The sequence below is a fragment of the Triturus cristatus genome, chromosome 2_2 (genome assembly GCF_964204655.1).
Source record: "Triturus cristatus chromosome 2_2, aTriCri1.1, whole genome shotgun sequence".
Taxonomy (NCBI): Eukaryota; Metazoa; Chordata; class Amphibia; order Caudata; family Salamandridae; genus Triturus; species Triturus cristatus.
In genome coordinates, this window is record NC_140582.1 from 579,893,213 (window position 1) to 579,915,608 (window position 22,396).

The 22,396-nt window shown below is 48.7% G+C and overlaps 2 protein-coding genes across 6 annotated transcripts in view; both read left to right on the forward strand.

The window, feature by feature from the left end:
* FNIP2 (folliculin interacting protein 2) overlaps positions 1–22,396 on the forward strand; it is a 319,680-nt gene that overhangs the window by 126,591 nt on the left and 170,693 nt on the right. The gene's annotated exons all lie outside the window — the stretch shown is intronic.
* On the forward strand, positions 2,072–3,820 carry LOC146862544 (uncharacterized). The gene has a single exon (XM_085643395.1). The coding sequence runs from the start codon at positions 2,072–2,074 to the stop codon at positions 3,818–3,820; it is 1,749 nt and encodes a 582-aa protein (XP_085499521.1).

Here is a 22,396-nt window from a genome sequence, read left to right on the forward strand (position 1 = left end):
GCGGGATCACCTGAGGAACCGGCGGCGGCAGCGGTGAACGGATTTTGGCGCCGAAGAAATTCCGAGGACTCGAACGGAGGAGCAGCCCACGCTTCGCTTCGCTGAGGTCGGGACACGAGCCTTGCTGAGCCTCCGACCAGGAATCCTCAGCAGCGGAAAGGCGGAGGGACGCAGGCAGCGGGAGAAGGCAGCCAGCACGGAAGGACCCCCGGGGACGGCAAAAAACAGGGCGAGCACCAACCTCGAGCTGCCCGGCTTCACTCACAGCAACTCAGGCAGCCTCTCGCCAGCGCGCCGCTCCCCGGAACACCAACAGCGAGCTGCCCGGCTTCACCGCAGCAACGCAGGCAGCCTCTCTCCAGCACGCCTCTCTCCAGCACGCTTCCGCCTTCGTCAATAACACCAGCGGAGGGGAGGGAGTTGGAGAGGGGCGCGCCCCCTTAAAGGGACAGTACACGTCCTTAAAGCAAGTTGCATTGGCAATAAAGGAGAAACCGGGAAAGAGGATGGCAAGCAGGAAAGGGGCGACAGGACGGAAGAGGCAGCCCCCAGCCCGCTTCAGGGAACCACAGGAGCAGCCGGCCACGAGGACAGCAGACACAAGGAAACGCAAGGAGAACGATATGGACGAGGATCTGTTGGACATGCTGGAACAGGCAAGGGCACTGGTGGCGCTGAAGGGCAGGAGCTGGATGGAGCAGCAGATCAAAGAAGCCCCCCCTGGGAAAGGGAGGCGACGGAGCCAGGTGCCCACGCCGCCACCAAAGAGAGCAAAGACAGGGGGGTCTGTAGCCAACACGGCGCCCCCCCCACAAAAACAAAACACGGGCAAACAAAGAAGGAACCCCGTCGCAAGCACCCAGGAGGAAGACCCAACCACCAGCGGTGCAGGTGGACAGCTCGGACTCGGACGAGAGCAGCGAGGGCGAGGGGTTTGTGGCCAACACGGCGGCCCCGCCAGAAGGACCCACGCGGAGCACCCTGGGTAAGCATGGACTACCACGCAGCGCTCGGGGGCAGCCAGGGGGGCTGGGGCCACAAAACAGAAAGGGGCCACAAGCGGAGTCAGGTACCACTCACAGCGCGACAGGAGGGGGGCCATGGCAGACACCATCGCCCTGGCAAGCAGGCGCAGGCCTGGAGGCCTGGCCGGGGGGAGCAATGCAACCTCCACCCTGGGTGCCCTGGTGGCAATGGCCAGGAAGTGGGGTGCCATTCCCAGGGAATGCACCTTGGAACGCAGGGGGGCCAGCAAGGAGCCTGGCGGCGGACAAAGCGGCCAAACAAGGGCCACAAGCAGCCGGAGGGGCGGACGAGGAGCCCGCAGGGGGTAGACAGGGAGAGGGGGCGGAGGCAGTGCAAGCACGACAGGAGCACGCCGAGGCCAGGACAGGGGAGGGCGCAGCCACAGCCGGGGTAGGCGAGGGCAAGCCAGCAAGCGAGTATATGCGCCCATCCCCAAGCGACCCTCCCACGACAACAAGGTTGCTGGGTCTGGCAAACCTCATCCCACTCACGGTGAAGGAGAGAATCTGGAGGAAGGAATTTATAGACATATTTTCCCTGCTAGAGGTGAGGCAGGCAGGCCTGGATCTAACCACACAGGACAGGAAAGATGAGGACAGGAGGGGCCCCAGGAAACCCAGGGTGGAAAGAAGCATAGAGAACTGGTTGAAAGCCTTTAGGACATTAGCGTGCGTATTTATTGAGAAATTTCCAGATTGCGCAGCTGCGCTGATCCTATACGAGCAGAAGGTGCACGAGGCGCAGCAGCAGTTCCAGGGGAATGCATGGCTACAATATGACGAGGGCTTCAGGGAAAAAATGCAGGTATGGCCAACGATAGGCTGGGACTGCCAGGACATGGAGGGCTATTCCAAACACATGGTGGCGGCCAGAGAAGGCGTGGGGGTGAAGGAGTCTACTTTTCGTCCCTACGGGAGTAAGGGCAAATTTGAAGGGTATGGGAAGGACCACAAGGGAAGGGGACAAACAGCCACAAAATCCAACAAAACATGTTGGAAGTTTGACAAGGACGAGTGCAAGTGGGGGGCCGCATGCAAATTCAAGCATGAGTGCGGGTCTTGCGGGGGGAACCACCCTGCAGTACGATGCCGGCGCCCCACAGGGCAGGCAGCAGAGAAACCAAAAGCCGACCCAAAGAAATAGAGACGAGGCGCAGGCCCCAACGGGGGGGGCCGGGGGAGTAGGGGGCGGGGGACAGGCGCTCCCCACACCCATAAGAGCAGGTAGGCTATTGCAACTACTAAACAGGTACCACAAACACACAGACAGGAAACTATTGGCGGAAGGGTTTACGCAAGGTTTCCCCATCCCATATTGCGGCCCGAAGGGGGCGCGGGAGAGCAATAATTTGAAATCGGTCAAAGACGCCCCTGAGGCAGCAAAACAGAAGGTGGAAAAGGAGATTGGGCTGGGCCGGGTGGCGGGCCCTTTCCCCACTCCGCCGCTGGAGGACATGATAATATCCCCGCTGGGTTTAGTCCCCAAGAAGGAGCCAGGCAAATTCCGCTTGATTCACCACCTATCATACCCAGAGGGGGAGTCAGTCAACGACTGGTTGGATCAGGGAGCATGCTTGGTGGCCTATGCCTCGGTCGACGATGCTGTGGACCTGGTTAGACAGGAAGGGGCGGGGGCCCTCATGGCCAAGTCTGATATAGAATCAGCGTTTAGGCTACTACCGGTGCACCCAGACAGCTATCACTTGTTGGGCTTTAGACTGGATGGGGGTTACTACTACGATAAGTGCCTCCCCATGGGCTGCGCAATCTCATGTTCACATTTTGAGGCCTTTAGCAGTTTCTTAGAGTGGGAACTGGGGCAGCGGACACCTAGTGGCGGGCGGGTCCACTACCTGGACGATTTTCTGTTCGTGGGTAGGGCAGGCACAGAGGACTGCACCAACCTCCTCGCTAGTTTCAGGGCACTGACGCAGGAGCTCGGGATCCCGCTAGCCCACGAGAAAACCGAGGGTCCCACAACAAAACTGACATTCCTGGGGATAGAGCTGGACTCAGTGGCAGGGACATGCAAGCTGCCACCTGAAAAGATAGCGGACATGCTCAACGACATACGTAGGTTGAGGCAGCAGAAGAAGGCGACCCTGGGAGAGCTACAGCAGCTACTGGGGAAACTGAACTTTGCCACAAGAGTTATCCCCGCAGGACGCGCCTTTGCCCGGCGGATAGCCTGGCTCACGAGGGGTCTGGCACAGAAACACCACAGGGTTCGCATTACGCAGGGAGTAAGGGACGACTTGGTCCAATGGGAGAGTTTTCTAACAGAGTTCAATGGCACCCTGATCTGGCGGGCCCCCTGGGCTCTGGCCTGTGAAGTGGAACTCTACACTGACGCAGCAGGGGGTTACGGCTTCGGGGCCCTGCTGGGGACGGCGTGGTCGGCAGGGGCATGGCCGGAGGCATGGCGCACAGCAGGGTTAACCTCAAACATATCTCTACTAGAACTGTTTCCCATTGTAGTAGCCTTCCACATCTGGGCCCCCCAACTAGAGAATAGACAGATCACTTTGTGGTCAGACAACCACGCAGTGGTGCAGGCGATCAATACAGGAGCAGCGCGTTGCCCAGCAGTGGCGGCCTTGCTGAGGAAGTTAGTGGGCTGCCAGTTGAGAGGGAACATTGCATTAAGGGCCAGGCACATTCCGGGCGTGGAAAACTTAGTGGCGGATGCTATTTCTCGTTTCCAGTGGGACAGATTCAGGAAGCTAGCCCCGGACGCGGACATGCAGATGACCCCGATGCCGGAGGAAGCATGGGCATGGGTGGAAGCGGTTTGAGATGGTTGCTGGAGAATGCACTGGCCCCAAAGACCAACAGCCGGTACCGGAAATGCTGGGAAACGTTCAGGGCTAAAGCTGGCCTGCGGAGGGGGCAATTGGCCTCAAAAAGGGACATCCTGGATTTCATCGAGTGGGCTTTCCAGGAAGGGAAATCAAAATCTTGGGCACAAGCACATTTAAGTGCAGTAGCTTACTACACGAAATTGGCAGGGCAGGCCGATCAAACAGGGGGATTTGAATGCCGCATGGCCATGAAAGGGTGGGGTAGGTTGCAGCAGGCACCGGAGGATGCAAGGCGCCCCATCCATTTCAGATTACTGCAGGCAATGCTGGGGGCCCTGGACGGGATATGCTCCTCGAGGCATGAAGTCAAGCTGTTCCGGGCAGCGTTTGCAGTAGCTTTCTTCGGGGCATATAGGGTCAGCGAGGTGGTAGCCCCCTCAGTGGTGGAGGCAGGAGCAGCATGCATACAGAGAGAAGGGGTGGTCATGCAGGAGGAGCACATGGACATACTGCTAAGGAGGTCCAAGACGGACCAGACAGGCAAGGGAGTATGGACCAGACTGCGCTGCACGGACAATGAAGACCATTGCCCGGTATGTTTGCTAAAGAGGCACCTAGAGAGCGTGCAGGGGAGGACGGGGCCGCTATTTCAGCACAGAGATGGATCTTTCCTCAGCCGCTTTCAGTTTATAGCGGTAATGAGGAAGGCACTGGAAGCGTTGGGCCTCCCCGCTCGGGAATATGGGTCACACTCCTTCAGGATCGGGGCGGCAACGACGGCGGCAGGGCTGGGCATGGGGGGGGGCGCTATCAAGGGGATAGGGCGGTGGGCATCCGGCGCGTACAAGCGGTACATTCGCCCAGCAGGCTAAGCCTCCCCCCCCCCCCCCCCCCCCCTTTCCCCTCTCTTCTAGGCTCGGATGCTGCACGCAAGAAGGTGTGGATCGTGGGGCACTCGTACGTTACGCGGGCACAGCGGTGGGCAGCGGCTAGACGGGACTTTGGCGGTATCTGGCTGCGGGACACCGACATAGAATGGTGGGGGCGCCCCGGGATGAGATGGGGAGAGCTGTTGTCCATGGCGCAGGATGCGCAACAGCGGGGCAGCAAGCCAGATGCAGTGGTGGTCTACTTGGGCGGGAATGACTTGGCAGCAATGGGGCGAAAGGCACTCCTGGAAGACATGCGGAAGGGCCTCACAGCATTAGCAAGAATGACACGCCCCGCGGACATAATTTTTTCAGAAATCATCGTGCGGAGCACCTGGCGGGGGGCGATTGACCTGGGGGCGGTGGAAAAGTCTAGAAAAAAACTTAATATCACCATGGCAAAAGTATGTAAGGCGAATGGTTGGGGCTTCGTGCGGCATGGGTTCATAAACTTAAGATCCCCGGGGTATCACAGCGGAGACGGAGTTCACCTCACAGGGGTGGGGATGGATATGTTCCTGCTGAACATCGTGGGGGTTCTGGAACAGAGGGGTTTCCTATGACAGTCGGGGGTAGGAGTCGGCGAGGGGGGAGCTCCCTCTGATCGAAAAACCATAGGGAGCGTGGCGGAGCTAGGCAGACTAAGTTAACAAAAGAAAGGGGAGAATCCAGTAGAAGATAGATGAGAGGCTCTCGCAATGCCTTGGGGATGCCGCACGGCAGGGGCACTGAGGGAGCCAAAAGGGCGGCACGCCGCCAACAAGGATTAGAGACAATACTCTCCCCATGACCCTTGGGATGCCTCACGGCAGGGGCTCAGAGGGAGACAAAAACAAAGGACCCAGTCACAAGAAGTTAAAGTAGATACACAAGAAAGGCCCTTGGGATGCCAGCCGGCAGGGGCCTCGGGGAGAAGGGAGGGCCCCTGTAAGGTCACAGGGCGAGCGGGACGGCACTTGCGGCCCGGACAGGTCCAAACGGAGACCCGCCCAATCGGTAGCAAGCTGAAGCCTAAACCCGGAAGCAGGAAAAGCAGAAAGGGTTCCCTCCCCTCCCAGTTGATTGATAGAGCTGGGGCAAGATTAACCATGCATTATGTACATGACCATGAACAATGCGTTACGATTGTATAAAGTTTTTGTGATATGAATAAACTGCGACCTTTTCAGGCACACAACAGAAGTTGTCAGTGGTGATTTGAGGTAGCAGAGCATAACAGGAGGGGGGAAAGCAGGGAGGGGAGATCCGACGCCTGGATGGGGTTAGAGCCCGGGCCGGGTAGGCAAAGCCGGACCCGATAGGGGCCCGGGCAAAACGCCATCCGGGGGCGGCGCCCCTCCCCCGGCCAACCCCCACAGGGATTTAAATTAAGGGCTAGGCCGACGGGTGCCAGGATTGGCCCCGAAGGCGGGAGCGAGCCCCCCCCCAATCAGGGGTCGCGCTCGTGGGCCAGGGGGGGGAATAAAAGGGGGGTCACCAGGGTAGGTCTCCACAATTCCCCCCCCGGGCCAAGGGCGAGCGAAGAAGAAACCCACCCACCCACACCTAAGAGTCGGGCGTCGCAGCTGCAAGGTGGAGGGTAGCGGCGGAGCTAGGCAGACTAAGTTAACAAAAGAAAGGGGAGAACCCAGTAGAAGATAGATGAGAGGCTCTCGCAATGCCTTGGGGATGCCGCACGGCAGGGGCACTGAGGGAGCCAAAAGGGCGGCACGCCGCCAACAAGGATTAGAGACAATACTCTCCCCATGACCCTTGGGATGCCTCACGGCAGGGGCTCAGAGGGAGACAAAAACAAAGGACCCAGTCACAAGAAGTTAAAGTAGATACACAAGAAAGGCCCTTGGGATGCCAGCCGGCAGGGGCCTCGGGGAGAAGGGAGGGCCCCTGTAAGGTCACAGGGCGAGCGGGACGGCACTTGCGGCCCGGACAGGTCCAAACGGAGACCCGCCCAATCGGTAGCAAGCTGAAGCCTAAACCCGGAAGCAGGAAAAGCAGAAAGGGTTCCCTCCCCTCCCAGTTGATTGATAGAGCTGGGGCAAGATTAACCATGCATTATGTACATGACCATGAACAATGCGTTACGATTGTATAAAGTTTTTGTGATATGAATAAACTGCGACCTTTTCAGGCACACAACAGAAGTTGTCAGTGGTGATTTGAGGTAGCAGAGCATAACAGGAGGGGGGAAAGCAGGGAGGGGAGATCCGACGCCTGGATGGGGTTAGACAATGGCGGGTGGCAAGGACGGCTGCCCGCCTGCTCAGCAGCTTTATGATGAATGCACGCAGGCGCCGGTCATCTGACTGTCTTGTGCTCAGTGCTTCTGTTCGCGTGGAGGTGAGAGCTGGTGCTTCTGTTGATGTCTCACTCATAACTGTTTGCCTCACGGTCAAAATCGCTTGTTCAGCAAAAGCAGAACTACTGTGTTAATAAACACGCGTCTCATCTTCCCGCCCATTTCATTTTATGTTTTATCTTACGTGATTATGATAAGTTTGCATTGTATCGGATATTGTGGAGAGCGGAATGGACATAATACAGTTTTCATCTGTATCTAACCTCCTCTTTTGACGCCGATGACTAATGCAATTTTCCTGTTGCAGCAGTATTGACGAGCATTTTTGTGTGCAGTTTCGCGTCGGCTTGTGACAATACTAACCCCCAGTTCAGATGGCTGTTTATTATTGCACTTTACTCTTGTATTTCAGAAGCAAAAGTCGAGCCGGTTTATATTAAGATGTAGCAGCACCCTGTATAACCTGAAATGAGAACAGCTGGCACAAAAGTTATTTGCAGCATACTTTCTCCATAGCACGCATGCATCTTTACCAATAGGTTTGTGGAATTAGGAATTTTTGTTGTGCCATATTGGTTTTACTCATCCTAGATTAGATATAATTTCTAATGCCTGGTTTAGATTTTTATTAATGCAGCCTGTTTTCCTTAAAGGAAAACAGGATGAGTTTCAAAAACGAAAAGTTTTCTTTTCATTTTTTTAAGAGTAGGCAGTGGTCCAATAGACAGTGGTCCTTTGGGGCCCCTTCCCATTTGCAAATGAGTTACCACCTACATGAAGTAGGCGGTAAAATGCGAATGTAAAAATTCACACATACCACTGCGAGTCCCTATTAGGATGGGATGCGCTTAACTCACCCCTTGGATTCGGTAATAGATTACCGAATCGCAAAATAAGGTTCTGTACATATTAAAATGCTATTTGGCGGTCATAAAAGCCCAATTCTGCCAACCTGGTTGTTTGCGAGCTTTAAAAAACAACGTACTACTGGCCCTTAGAACTTTAACTGGTCATTCAAAGATGAAGACTGCCCCAGGGATTTTGGATTTGTGGACGGCAGACATCTGTAAATAAAGGGCTTTTATAACATTGCTAGGTACATATGTTGTTGTGGTAGTAGGTCATGCAGGTTTTACTATGCGTTGCCAACGATAACCGGACCCAATAGGGAATTTTTGAGCTTTTAGGTCAGTAAATGTGCTTTACACCATCAAACGTGTTCTGCTTTTCCGCAGTCTGTGATGATATTTAATTAGATTGATTTCTGGTATGAATTTAAGTCCTTCATTTTTGGCTGCTCTGAAAATGAAATTTTGGTTGTAGTAATTTGTGAGTCGCATTTATTTTAGCTGTGGAAAGAATCTGGAGCCTGATGTAGAAATATTTAGAGCTAACGAATTTTAAATGGCAACAAATACGGAACCTTAAATTAGAAATTGTTAAATATGATTTACGCTCCTCTTGGTAATTGGTGATAACCTAAACATTCACTATTTTTAAATACCGAATAGCAAACTACTAGTCTGTATGAGTTGCAAATAGCGATTGTCGCACCAGCAGTGAGTGATGTCCTCACCCATTCCAGGTAGTACATTTACTTATAGCTGCCCAGCAGAAAGAACTTCTTTCTCTCCCTAGGAGGTATTCAAACCACCCCACTACGTCCATTTAGGATCCAAAAGACTAGGCTGGCAGGAAGAGGAAGCCCGAATTTAGTAACCAACAGCTGTAAATTCTTGTGGAGGTATGTCTCTCTAAACATGGTAAGCTGTCTGGAAAATCTTCCATGTCTGTTCCTGAGGCACCAGAAAACAAATTTGGACCAGAATACAGCAAACGATTTTTGCTGTTGGTGTCACAAAAAGCTAGGTAGGAGACATTGTGAAGTGGTGGTATAACCTGTGTCCAGCACCAGGGAGAAGGTAGCATCAAGACGACAGGAGGCTGCAGCTGGGAGGTGGGGGCAGGCACAGAGCCATTGTCTACACCTTTGGCATATTTGAGAGACGACCTTCCAGCTTGGTTCCATCTGTGAAGTATTCAATATTGACACTTCAGCCCCTGTATCGAACACTCCAGGTCAGTTCGTTACATTGTACTTAAATATATATTAATAAGTGCAAATTAAATGGACCTACAGTTGTGGTAATAATATATTTCTTTAGCAATTAGTCTAAATTGGTGTTAAATCAATGTCTGCATTCATAGTTATTAATTAAGCCATTTCAAGTTTTCATAGTGATCAATATAATGCATTATGGGGCTGTAGGCCATGTGCATAACACTAAAGCTTACAAATTGTGTTTTTTGCCTTATGAGCTTGATGGTTTGGTAAAATATATTGTAAATATTACATGTATTATTTACGTGTAGCTCTTTATTTAGCCAGTGCATTTAATGAATATAAACACAAATATTATAACTATGTTCGTAGTAAGTGTTACTAGATACACATGCTCTGCATACCCTGTCATCTAGTGTTGGGCTTGGACGTTTGCAACCTGTTTTTCTTCTAAGAAGTCTTTTGAGTCATAAAGCAGACTGGAAAGGACTCCTTTTCAGTATAGTCCTCAGTGACACTTCAAACACCCTTGGACCGACCACCACCAGATCTGCAACCTCTATCTTTCGCCAGAGCACGATGAGACCAAGTGGAACGCAAGGCAGGCGGAACAGGTGAAGACATTGAGATAAAATGCGATTGGTGCCTCATTCGATGCACAATGGAGCAGCGACAGGAGGACAACACCCCTGGTATTTTTGGAGACCATGACATGGATAGGAGCCAGAGCCTGGGCCCTCGAGCAAACAGCCCATTCAGTTCAGCCCAGAGCCAGCTACCCCTCTGAGTCGGAGACCGAGGACTATGAAGTCCAGAGGTACATCAACGCAGCAAAAGTTTGACCTTGAGCGTACCCTCCCTCGCACTTGGTGCACCCCGACACTATTAACAGGCTCGGCACTGCCTCAGCGGGGATTAGACTTGGAGCCCCGAAGCACAGCAATTGGCTTCTGGTCTGATAATTCTATACATAATTCACTACTGTCGCCATTAATTTAAAATCACAATGAGATTTAATAAAAAAAAATAAAAAAATTAACTGCTCCTCTGTGGGACATTTTCTATGAATTAATGTAGGATGTGAATATTTGGTAAGGAGTTGTGTTGTATATTTTGTGTTTTTTTTTCCCCTGGTTCTCCCCTTACGTATTCGCTTTACTGGAAGCCTCTTTTGTATATTGGGCAAGTCCTGGCCTCCTCCAGCACTAACAACTCCTTCAACTCCGGCACCCATAGCGCCTTTGAAACCCACTCCAGTTCCAAAACATCAGGCTATGCTGAAAGCTACTTCGTAGCCCATGGGTCAAAAGACTCTCTCAGCTTTGAGTCGCCTGGTGCCCAAAGCCCCATGTGGTCCAAGGAATTGAAGCAACAGGAGGAACTCAACAGAAGAGACTTTTCATCCACCCACAGAATGGGAGGATCATAACATAACCACCTCCTAAGGTACATGACACACTTCCCCGCAAAAGGAAGTTGACCTTTGAGGAGGAATCTGCATTGGAGCCTTCACCTCCACCTAGGCTGAAGAAACATGAAGACAGGGTCACTAGCCCACTGCCACTTAGTCTCCCCACCTCCTCCCTATCCTCTAAATGGACTGCTCCGCCTCCCTCGCCAGTGGGTTTTCCACATTCTTCTTATTGCAGGGGGAATCCCCTTGTACTCTCTAGACTCGTATGAAATCCCGTACGATCCCGAGCCTAGAGATGACTTGTGGGACGACTATCATGTTGATCCCCTGTGGGACACTGATCCAGATCTCTACCCCACCAAACCTTCCGCTCCTGATTACACCACCTCTTATCATGAGATCATCCACAGGGCTACCTCATTCTTTAAGGTCTACTTAAATAGTGTTCAGGAAGATGAAGACTTCCTCATTGAAACACGGTCCACCACTCAAGGAACGGGCATACTGAAGACTTCTCCTGACACCTTCAAAGAGCCCATAAAGGCCAGCATGGTGACACCCATGGTAGATCAGAAGTACAGACAATCACCCTCCAACTCACACTATGTCCAGGGCCATCTTCCACTGGACTCTGTTGTATTGCAAGCTGCATGTAAGCAGGCTAATGCCTAGGGTACTGGTGATGCCCCTCCACCAAATAAGCAGAGTAAGAAGATTGATGCGCCAGGGAAGAGGGTCTCTGCGCAATCAGCAACTCACTGGAGGATTGCCAACTTAATCGGCTTACTCTTTCGTTATGATTGAGCTCATTTGGATGAGATGGAGTAACTCTTCGAGCATCCCCCATAGCAATATAAACAGCGTGGCTACAAGCTGGTTTTGGAGGGCAAGCTAATTTCTAACACCACCAAAAGGTGCGCCCTTGACTCAGATGATAATGCAGCCTGGAGCATAAACTCTGGTGTGCTCATCGGGTACATGCTTAGCTGCGTGTCTTTGACTTTACCCAGAGGTCCAACAGCATCTGATCAACCTCCCCTTCGGCAGGGAGCACTTCTTCGGAGGACACTGATGGACAAGGCTATAGGGGCTCTCCAGACGTCTTCTCCCGATGGTTCCTTTTGTAGGTCCCAATTCAGAGGGGACATTAAAGCTACTTCCCCCCGAGGCATCATCCTCCTACCAGAGGCAGCAACAACATCAACAGCCTACACTTGGCTACTCCAGGGGAGTCAATAGAGGCAAAGCAAAACCAAAGGAAATGATGGACGGAGTGTTGAACATTGCAAGCACTCGCCCCCAGTCAACTGATCTGGGTTTAATCCACCACCGTTCTTTAGCCCACTCTGCCACCCCAGTTCAGACATGGCCATATGCAAATCAGTCTGACCCTGTGCCTCATGGGAACAGTCCAGCCCGAACTGCCACAACATCAACAGCCTACACTTGGCTACTCCAGGGGAGTCAATAGAGGCAACAACTCAAGAGCAGGGGTTGGGGGTGTGTGACTAAGGGAGACACAGTGACTCTCTCTCCCTCCCGTCCGATCATACTACACCTGTTGGGGATAGACTTCAGGGCTTCCTTCCACAGTAGGTAAAATTTCTTCTCCGACCAGTGGATCCTTTCCATCAAAAGATAGGTTTACGTCTTAGAACTCACAACAAACCCCACCAAACATCCCTCCCCGCAAACATACCCTCTCTCCAGAGCACCAGCGCCTTCTTCAGGAGTAGGTACAGGTTCTCATCATCAAAGGGGCGATAGAGCCAATGCGGCCACTTGGGCACAGCATAGGGGTGTACTATCTTTAGTTCATTATCCGCAAGAAGGATGGGACACTCAGGCCTATACTCTACCTCAACGAGTACATCCTGTCAGAGCACCTCCACATGGTCGTGCTACAAGAAGTCATTCGACTGTTGAAGCAAGGCAACTTCATGAACACTCTCGACCTAAAGGACACCTTTTCCACATTCCAACCCACCCTGCTCCACGCAGCTACCTGTGGTTCGTGGTAAGTGGTTAGCATTTTCAGTTCAAAGTGCATCACTTCGGGTTCACTATAGCCCCCAAGGTGTGCACAAAATGCCTTGCCGTGGCAGCCAGTCACCTCAGGAGGGGAGGAACCATATGCTCCCTTACTGGAATGAATGGCTGATAAAGATTGCAAACAGACAACAATGCCTTGCACACACTCAGACCACCTTTAGACCTCTTACACAATCTAGGGTTCATCACCAGTACAGTCAAGTCCCACCTTTAGCCCCTTCAGATGCAACCATTCCTGTTGTCAACACGGTCACCTCAAAAGCCTACCTCAATCAAGCAAGGCTTCAAGTTTTCCAGCTGTTACTGTCTCTTTTTTGCCAGATCACCATGTAACTGTCAGATCCGTGATGCACCTCCTCAGCATTATGGCCTCTTGTATTGCTATATTTCTTTATTCCAGGCTACACATGCCTATTTTACAAGAGTGCCTAGCAACACAATGGTCATAGGGGAAGAGCACCCTCGCTCCCTGCAGTGGTGAAACAGCAGCATTCCTTCTCGGCAAGTCCCGCAGATGACCATTATAACAAACACCTACAGCACGGTAAGGGGGCGCATCTGCTTGATATGACTGTTCAGGGCATGTGGGCATCTACATCAGTTACCTGTAGCTACTGACTATCAAGCTAGCTGTCAAGGCCTTCTTCTGCCAGGTACAACACAAGTAGTCCTCTTCAGAACAGATTATATGACCATCTTGTACTGCCTTCAGAAACCAGGAGGCACCAACTGTCAGCAGCTGTCCGCACTAGTACAGGGCATTTGGCGTTGGGCACTTCACCAAAAGGTACATCTTCTAGCGGAGCACCTACTGGGAGTAGACAACGTCCTGCTCAGCAGGATATGGCAACACGTTCACAAGTGGTATCTCAGCCAGCAAGTCCTAATTCCATAGGTAATGCACAATGGATGAATTGGTCAGCGATAGTTGGCTATGCTTTTCCTCCTCTCCCACACTTTTCATACATGGTTTGGAAGCTTCAGAAAATCTTCCCCATCCACATTCTGGTGGCCCCCACATGGTGCAAACAACCCCGGGTAATGACCCTTCTTGACTGGTTTGTAGTCCGCCACGAGAAACTGCCCAACCGGCCAGAACATCTAACGCAGAATCAGGGTATTGGCAGGGACCCGAAACCTAGAGAGCTCCATCTTGCAATTTTGGCCACTGAGGTCTTGGAATTTTGTTACTTAAATCTGTTTCCAGGTGCATGCCCATCATTAAAGATGCTCCTAGACTCCCACTACACGGGCATGCTATGCAGCCAAATGGACTAGGTTTGTTCATTACTGTTCTCAAACAAATTGATCCATTGAAACCAGCTGTCCAGGGCATAGTCTTTTAGCTGCTTCATCTAGAAACGTTAAGGCTTCCCACCTCTATTCACTCTCACTTGGCTGTGGCTGCAGCTTACCTACTAAATAGAGGACCGTCTTCTTTATTCCGAGTCCCAGTCATCAAAGACTTCATGGAAGGACTTAAACGAGTTACCCCACAAAGGGTACCCCCGCCCCGTCTAGAATGTCAGTGTAGTCCCAAATCAACTCATAGGCCCTACTTTCGAACCCCTTTACTGATGCCCTCTAGTTTCGCTCTTGGAAAGTTACCTTCCTAGTTGCCATAACATCTCTCAGGTGAGTAAGCGAGCTTCAAGCTCTTACTCTAGAAATACCTTTTTTCCAAGTGCACAATGACAGTCTTCCTCAAGACTAACCCAAAGTTTTTCCAAAGGTTGTACTGCCCTTCCACCTCAATAAGTCAGTTGAGCTCCTGGTGTTCTTCCCATACCCAGACTAGGTGGGAGAGCTGGCCCCACACACACCATGTCAAAAAGACCCTCCTGTATTACATTGACCGAACAAAACCATTTTGCAAGAAACACCAACTCTTTGTCACCTATACTAAAACACTGAAGGGCCCCACACTTTCTAAAGCAGGGAAACCCAGATGGCTGGTAAAGTACATTCAAACTTGCTATGCCAAAGCCAAAAGGCAACTGCCTAACCCACCTAGGCCCCACTCTATCCACTAAAAGGGGGCTTCCATGGCCTTCCTTGGTGAAATTCCATAGCTGCTATATGTAAAGCAGCTACGTGGTCCACTCCACACACATTTACTGAACACTTCTGTGTGGATGTCCTAGCTCGGCAACAAGCAAAGGTTGGCAAAGTTGTCTTACTTTCCTCTCTCTTCAGTCCTCTACAACATCCTGTGGCAAGCCACTGTTCACTGGAGATCTGCTTTGCAGCCTATGCAGAACAGGTGTATCTACAGCTACACATGCCATGAATGGAATGTTACTTACCCTATAAGCATCTGTTTGTGGCACGTTGTGCTGTACATTCACATGCCACCACCCTCATCCTCGAAAGTCTTGTGTTGTTGCAGATGCTCTTTTCCTTTCCCATCCTCAGCTGCGTTCGTAAAACATTCTAATAAAGTAGCCGATGCCCATGTGCGTTACCAGTCCTAGGAGGAATCGTTATACTTTGAGACTCAAAATACGTCTTTGACGAAAAACAAGTTGCGCACATCCAAGCCCAAGACTAGATGGCAGGAGTATCCACAACACTACATGCCATAAACAGATGCTTACAGGGTTCTAACATATTCCTTTCACTATGTTTTGACTTGGAACAGCTCGCTCTACTCTTACAACCGCACCTGAAACAGAGGATGTTAGTGATTTCCCCCGTCACACAGAAGCAGAAACTGTTGATGCAACTATTACCATTCCTACAGAGAAAATCCACACAACATGCAAAACTACACCCCTGCATTAGGAGACCCAGCTACAACTATTGCTCTCTCTGCAGTTACTCATCATCATCCTACACCATCCTTTATTATCCTAGAAAGAGAAAAAAGACATTCAAGGCCAATCGTAAGGTCCAGAATGATAGAAGTCCGGTAAACGTTCCTCCCTCAACCCCCCTTACTCCAGCACAGTTCCATGTATTGGAACAATCCGTATTGAAAATTAAAAGCAAACGCCCCAGGGCTTCCTCTGAATAGAATAGGCGAATAGCAACACTAGATAGAACAATTTCAGAAAGTAATGCAGCCATTAGATTTGGATTTGAAGAATTAACAGTGGCTATAAAGGATACATCCACACATGGCTCAAAACTGCAGCGCACAGGCGTCAACAATGACAAAGGAACAAACTCCTCCAAACATTTGGTTGTTCTTTTGAAAGGTTGCATACAGCCATTTATACTGTGTGTCCGTGAACTTGTCAGACTAGACCACAATGGGCTAAACTCCTTGCTGGTAATGTAGCATGGAGCCTAGCTCAAATAACAAACACTTTAGAGGAAATACAGACTGCTAGAGCGGGAATCGGGGCACCAAGGTTGGTTAGAGAAACTGAGTAAGGCGCACGTCCCTCTGCAGCACTTACAGCCTGATGTCCTGGAGGTGGTATTGGAGCGAGATTTTCTGCATTACCAGGTTCCTCACTTGCTAGGCCCTTTGGAAGTCTCTTTCGTATGGCTACTTTATGCACCATTGCACCAGTGGCTATGGTTTTACAGCACATAGATGTGTCATTCTCTAGGGCACCCCCACTTTTGTGCTGACATTGGAATCTGCTTTTGAGTAAACGAACGGCCCGCTTTATAATGCTCCTTGTTTATGATGATCAGCACTATACCAACTTTCTTTAGGAGTTCAGGTATTACAGTATGGAGTCCAGATCCAGGGTTGTAATGCATCTACCCTTTTGTATTTTGCAGCTGATTACCATCCACTTCCAACTCATGTTATTCTGCACATGCAAAACGCAGTTTTTTAACAAATTTCATATTTGTAAATGCTTAGTAGATGGAAATCGTGGTTTACTATTTGGTAATCACGGTCAGTGATATAGTATTTTATATCGAACAAACAAGAAATTGGTAATTATTGGGTACAGTGCGCTCTTAAGAAATACACCATTAACGATTCTCTTACTTAGCGGTAGCAAGCAGTTTGCGACTGGTTCTCATCTTGCTATTTTTTTCAAACCCCTGGTTGGATGCTCAGCTCAAGGGTTGGTGAGCCCTGTGAATCCGTCATTTTGCTTCCAAGATGTCACTGCATGACGGTGTGGCGAGAAAGCTGCCGTTCAACGTTATATTTTGCTGTGGCTAGGCTCCGTTTTCAGATTCAAGCATGGCCTGGGTATTTCCGGCAGCATGCCAGTCAATACCCCTAGGCCCAATGTACTAATTATTTCTGGATTCTTCTCACTGCACGGATGAGGTTTACGACCAGCAGCTGGTGGCAGCCTCATAGCTGTGTCGTTTTACGATAATTGCAGTGTAATAACCCTTTTTAAAAGGACTTAAAAGCGAGGCTGTTCTCTCTGAAATTGCAGATTAATAGTATCTCAGGGTACCCACCGAGCTTCCAAGACATCTTGGAAAGCCCACCCTTTGATGGGCAGTTTTGGCTTCTTCTCACTACCCCACCACTTTGAAGTAGTCTTCTGGTACTGGATTTATTCTCCTTACTATATTTTAAGTAAGTGCCCCACAGGGGCAATTAGTAAAGGCATTGAGGCTTGCAGAAAATCTAAACACCTACTTGTAAAATTGTAACTTAAAAAGTGATTCCTTTCTCACGAGTATCAGGTGAAACGTGATTCCACCAAACATATAGGATGCTACAGGCAGTCCTGCATTCCGTGCTATAAACTGTGGGTGGTGATTTACAGATTGCAACATAAACCAGTTGAGGCATTCATTGTGGGATCATGAAAACATATTCAAGTATATAAAGGCCTAACTAGATGACCAAAACATTAATATGATGACACATTCACAAACGGGTCAAATTGGTAGATCGTAGCAATTCGGCCAGGTGCTTCAGCAAAACAGGTTTGTTGTAATTAGTGAGCTTAATCGTCTGTGCTCACGAATTAAGTACTATTCTTAACTTCATAAAGCAACTACAAACTTGCACTTAAGGGCATGCATTTGGGCGCTAAAGAAATCTCTCTTAATAGCCCCTCTGAGGCATTGCATTATAATATATACTATGGGTCGATGAGTTTAAAATGGAGCGCCATCAAATTAACCAGTTCTTGAAATGGAAAATGTAACTGCAGGTACCCTATAACAGAGTACCGGCTTGTGTCTGAGAAGTGCCGGTACTCTTCCCACTCAAAATAAAAAAGTGCCGGTACTCGGGTCCGGACAGCGTCGGCTCATTTAAAGCACTGAAAGTAACTAAATCTCTTAGACAAAAGAAATGTGGAAGGGAAAGCTATTTAGAGGGAATCCTCATTCAGTTTTGTTGATTCAGTGGCTTACAACTTTAACACACATGAGCCGCTTCACCTCTCCATATCCCACTTATTATGCTTGACATCATATGGACTACTCCTTCCCCTTTCTGTGTTTCTGTTGGTAGGTCAGTCTGCCTCAGTTACCTAAGCTTAGTATATGGATTCTGCCATTACTGCCGCTCTCATTTTGCATCAGTAGACGAGCAATAAAGCACAGTCCTGGCGCCTTACAAGGTATGATCTACCTACATTTAATTTCCTTTAGCTACTTCCTGAGCTGCGCAGTGTTACAACATTCCTTTATGTAGTTTTACCCCTTCCACCCCTGTATTTCTAATAGTGAAGCCTGCTTGTAATGCAGTTTCGACCTCCCTTCAATCACAGATCCAAGGGGGCTTTTTTCCTGTGGTAACCATGGCTTAGACTGAATAGTAGGGTTACTAGAGGTAATTTGTTTTCTTCCACTTACTATTTATTACACTATGATGGGCAGAATGTACATGTGAAAGAATGACCATAAAGTGCAAAAAAACAACCTGTTTTGTATCTTTGATACAAGATAATTGGCCAGGGATATACGTTAGCCTATTGACCTTTATATGCCTGAATGATCTATTTATGTCTTATGTTGAATGCTAATGACTGTGTCACTGCCAGAGTTTTAAAAATGTTTTGGCTCCCTTTTCTTTACAAGCCTATCAGCTTGGCTACCCATTTCATTTATATTTTGTCAAGCATGGGATTTGTTTTTTAACTAACTCATGGTCTCTCACATCTAAAATGCTACAGCTTGAATGCCACAATCTCAAAAGACGCCCAGATCATAATTTGTCATTCCTCCTTCCATTTGGTTGAATCTCTATAGGGCATGTGTCCTCAACTAAGCTAACCCCTGATGTAACCCCTCCTACTAGAAACCCCATTTGCAAAATATCCTGCCTTAAGACCCGTGTGCTCTAGTTCAAATATTTGCATTTTTCATTCCTGTCTTTAGAACTAACTCCATCGCAGTTAGTTGCAGTGACAGCCTTTGCTCTGTATTGTGGGACCATGGAACACATGAATAATGAGCTTGCTTCTCTGCATTTCAATCCCAAACTGCACCTTGGTTCACTCTTGCACTTAAAAAGATGAAGCAAACTAGCCAGAAACTGCATTTTGGCTTGCAGAAAGAACAATGCCTGCATGCTATATAGTTTACTACTATATGAAAAAACTACATTAGATGACCATTAAGTAACCAAAAAATATAAAGATACCTAATAACTAATCTTGTCATCTGCAAACCTGACTCGCTTATTTCCAAAGTACCCAGACGAAGAAATATCAGTGTCGAACAGCCCTGTCCTGGGTATGTTAGGGAAAAGTAACTAGGCCAATGGTCAGTACAGAGGACCTTAAATTGCAGTATGTCAGCCGGATTCTGCATTAGTCGTGATCATCATAAACCGGAAATGTCGCAAAATCAGATATGTCTAATCTAATTGGAAGCAAATGATGAATGTGGCAGATAAACTACAGCAACTAGTGGTCAGATTGGGAAGTTTCCCTTAGAACTTTTCCACTTGCAACAGGAAATAAGGGAAATAAAAGCATTCAGTTTCAATGTCAAGTTCTTATTCTGTTTAATTGAGGGGCGAGGACTGCTATGTCGCCAAGCACTGTGATGTTTTTAGGTTTCGCCTAGCGAATGCAGCGCATGCGCTGCCTCGCCTTGGCGAGACTATTTTTGTCGGTTTTGCTAGCGAAGGGAGACGAACCATGTGTGCACACGGACAGGCGATGTGCACGCGCATGGCGTCTCCTCTCTAGCGATATTAGCTTTCACATGCTCCCACCGCGCTCTCACTTTCGCGCGCTTCATTTAGCTTTCAGTTTCACTGCAACTATACAAGGCAGCTTCAGAGCTGTGCCCGGCGCCAGACAGCAGATGTGCACACGCACGGCGTCTCGTTTTGATAATGGGGCTGGCTGCGAGGGTGAACATGATACAGAATGTGATAAGTTGCTGTTGTTAGATAAGCAAGTGCTGAGCATGTCTATGAATTGCTGTGAATGTAATTTTGAGTGGGTGGGCACTGACCTGCTTTTTGGGTGCTATTGAGTTCTGTTTTTTTGTCCCGTGAAAATCCCCTTGAAAGTACCTTCCTTCGAGTGTCCGTCTTGGAAGCTGGATTCTGAAGCCCGCGTTGCAGGAAACAAAAGCGACTCTTAAATGAAACCGTAACTTAAATAAATACTTGCAGTTTCGATATGACTGCTTGCCCAACAAAGTTCAGTGATGTTTTGAAAGCTCTAAAGACAGAAGCAATCTCATAGGAAAGTTAGACTACTGTAACACGTACCACAAGCCAGTTGTTTTTTACTTTTGTTTTTGAACTGGATTAATCTGGGATTTTCCATTGAAATGCTTTGAATTAAACATTGTTTTTCAGGGCCACATCAAGGATTGGTACCGGTAATTAATGGCGGAGATAAATTAAAGCGACACATCTTCTCAGCTCCAACAGTGAGACTCGTTCCCTTATTATAGCAAGCACACCTCGACTGAACAAGTGTTGTGTGTAATCCACCACTGACCCGTAGTGCTGTGTGGTAGTTTTTTAAAGTTTCCCTGCGTAGCTTTGGAGGACATGATCACACTGAAGATCGTTTTAAGTAACAAGCATTTTGCAATGCAATCGGTCTCGCATTTACGCGAGTTTAAGCTATTGGCATTGTAAATGACAATGCCTTTTATGTAAGTTTTAAAAACGAAAACAAAAATAAAAGGCATTGTTATTTGTAATGGGAACAGCTCAAACTTGTGTAAATGTGCGACCTATTGCATTGCAAATGCTTGTTATTGTTGATTGCACATCCTGTACCTTACCCTCACCGTGAATACTTGGAACCACTGGGCGCAACAGTATTCTTCCCCCGAGATCCGAAAGATTTGGCAAACGTTAAACAAATGAAAGTGAACACTATGAGACTTGATGGGGGAGAGCCCATTTCTATACTATTTTGCTGTTTGATCGTGCTGTGTCCTAATGAATACCACGTCATGTAATTGTCTCCTAGCAGAAGAGGCGAAAAGTTAAGTATAAAAAGACTGTAAATAGCACGAGGAAGCTGTAGTAAAAGGGAACTAAACTATTGGCGTACAGTCAAGCAGTTTTTCCTCCAAATTCTGTTTCAATTTATAAAGGGGTTAGTGTGAAATTCCAAAATGGAGGGGTTCTTTTATGTATGCAACTCATTTCAGACTTTCGTGGGATTCCAAAAGCGTCTGAGGAGTATTTATTAAACATTTGTTATTGTTTTTCAAACACATATGCACCGAAACAAGTCCTCTAGGAGTGATGTGAGCTGTTACACAAGCACTCTTCTGTATTTTCCCAGCTCATGTAAATCACATACTCCATGTATAGTCCAGGCACACATTTATGGAACTTGAACTGCTTCGCCCCACTAGTTAACACACAGTATTACTAGAGGTGGGGTTATCTGGTTCCCACAGCATAGAACAAATCCGAATCCTTCACAATGCAATGGCCACTTAAGCTTTATGGTCCGTTCTTACTATATACAGGTGCAGTTGTTCTGTCTCCACCCATTTGAGGATATCCCTGCACCATCTATTCTGCTGGACACTTCAAACTGCAGATTCTCACCTTTAGGATATACAAGGTGCCAGACTGGATCCAGAAGATTTCAACAGTTTTTTTATTTCCCCACTTGGCGGTAGGTTTTTCTGCGCATCTCTGCGTTGGCTTTGTTTAACCCTACAAGTGATGATGGAGCTTCATATAAGCGCACCAGTTCCTTTTTTTCCGTCCTATGCACATCTGGAGCTCGACCCCATAAGCTTTTTTTTTTCTTCAAAATTCTTATTTTTTCCAGTGTGCAATGAAGCAACGTCCCACCCTAAAACAGAGTTTAAACCTTCCAGGGACTGTTGCAAACAAATGTCTGTGTCTCACGAGGTATGTCTCTGGTGGGCTCCAATTTGGCCATGCAGTGTGCCCTTATGAATCTGAAGTGGTGCCGGGAGCGTGAAACAAACTGTAATTTCCCAAACACTAAAACATCATGGAAGCCTTGCTCCTCCTCCTCCAAATGAGGGAGCAGACCTAGTTTCCTTATCGAGGCTGTTCCTGCAACAGGTCCTCATTTTGCTGAAAGTCTTCCGGTGTGTCAAAGCAGATGCATAAGAAGGCCAATCAGACTCATCCCCATCCTGCCACACTTGGCCAGAGAAGTCACGTGGATGACATGGTGCCTCTCGGTCTCGCCCCTGGTCCCCTGCTGAGTAGTCGATTCGACAGCTGATCCCGATGCACCTTGAATTTCTGAGGCCATTTGCGACGTAAGGTTTATTGAAGAGGCTATGTTGCGCATCTTTAACACTCTCTTGTCTCATTCTCTGTCCTGTCTTGGGGCCCATGGATCCATAGAGAACTCCAAGTTACCTCCAGGTTATCTCTGACAGATCTGTTATCCGATGCGGTCTATGCATCCTGAGCTCATCTTGGGTTCTATTCTTTGAAGCTGATTTTCTA

Coding starts and splice junctions, on each gene's coding strand:
- LOC146862544 (XM_085643395.1), top strand. CDS start 2,072: ATGAGTGCGGGTCTTGCGGGGGGAACCACCCTGCAGTACGATGCCGGC.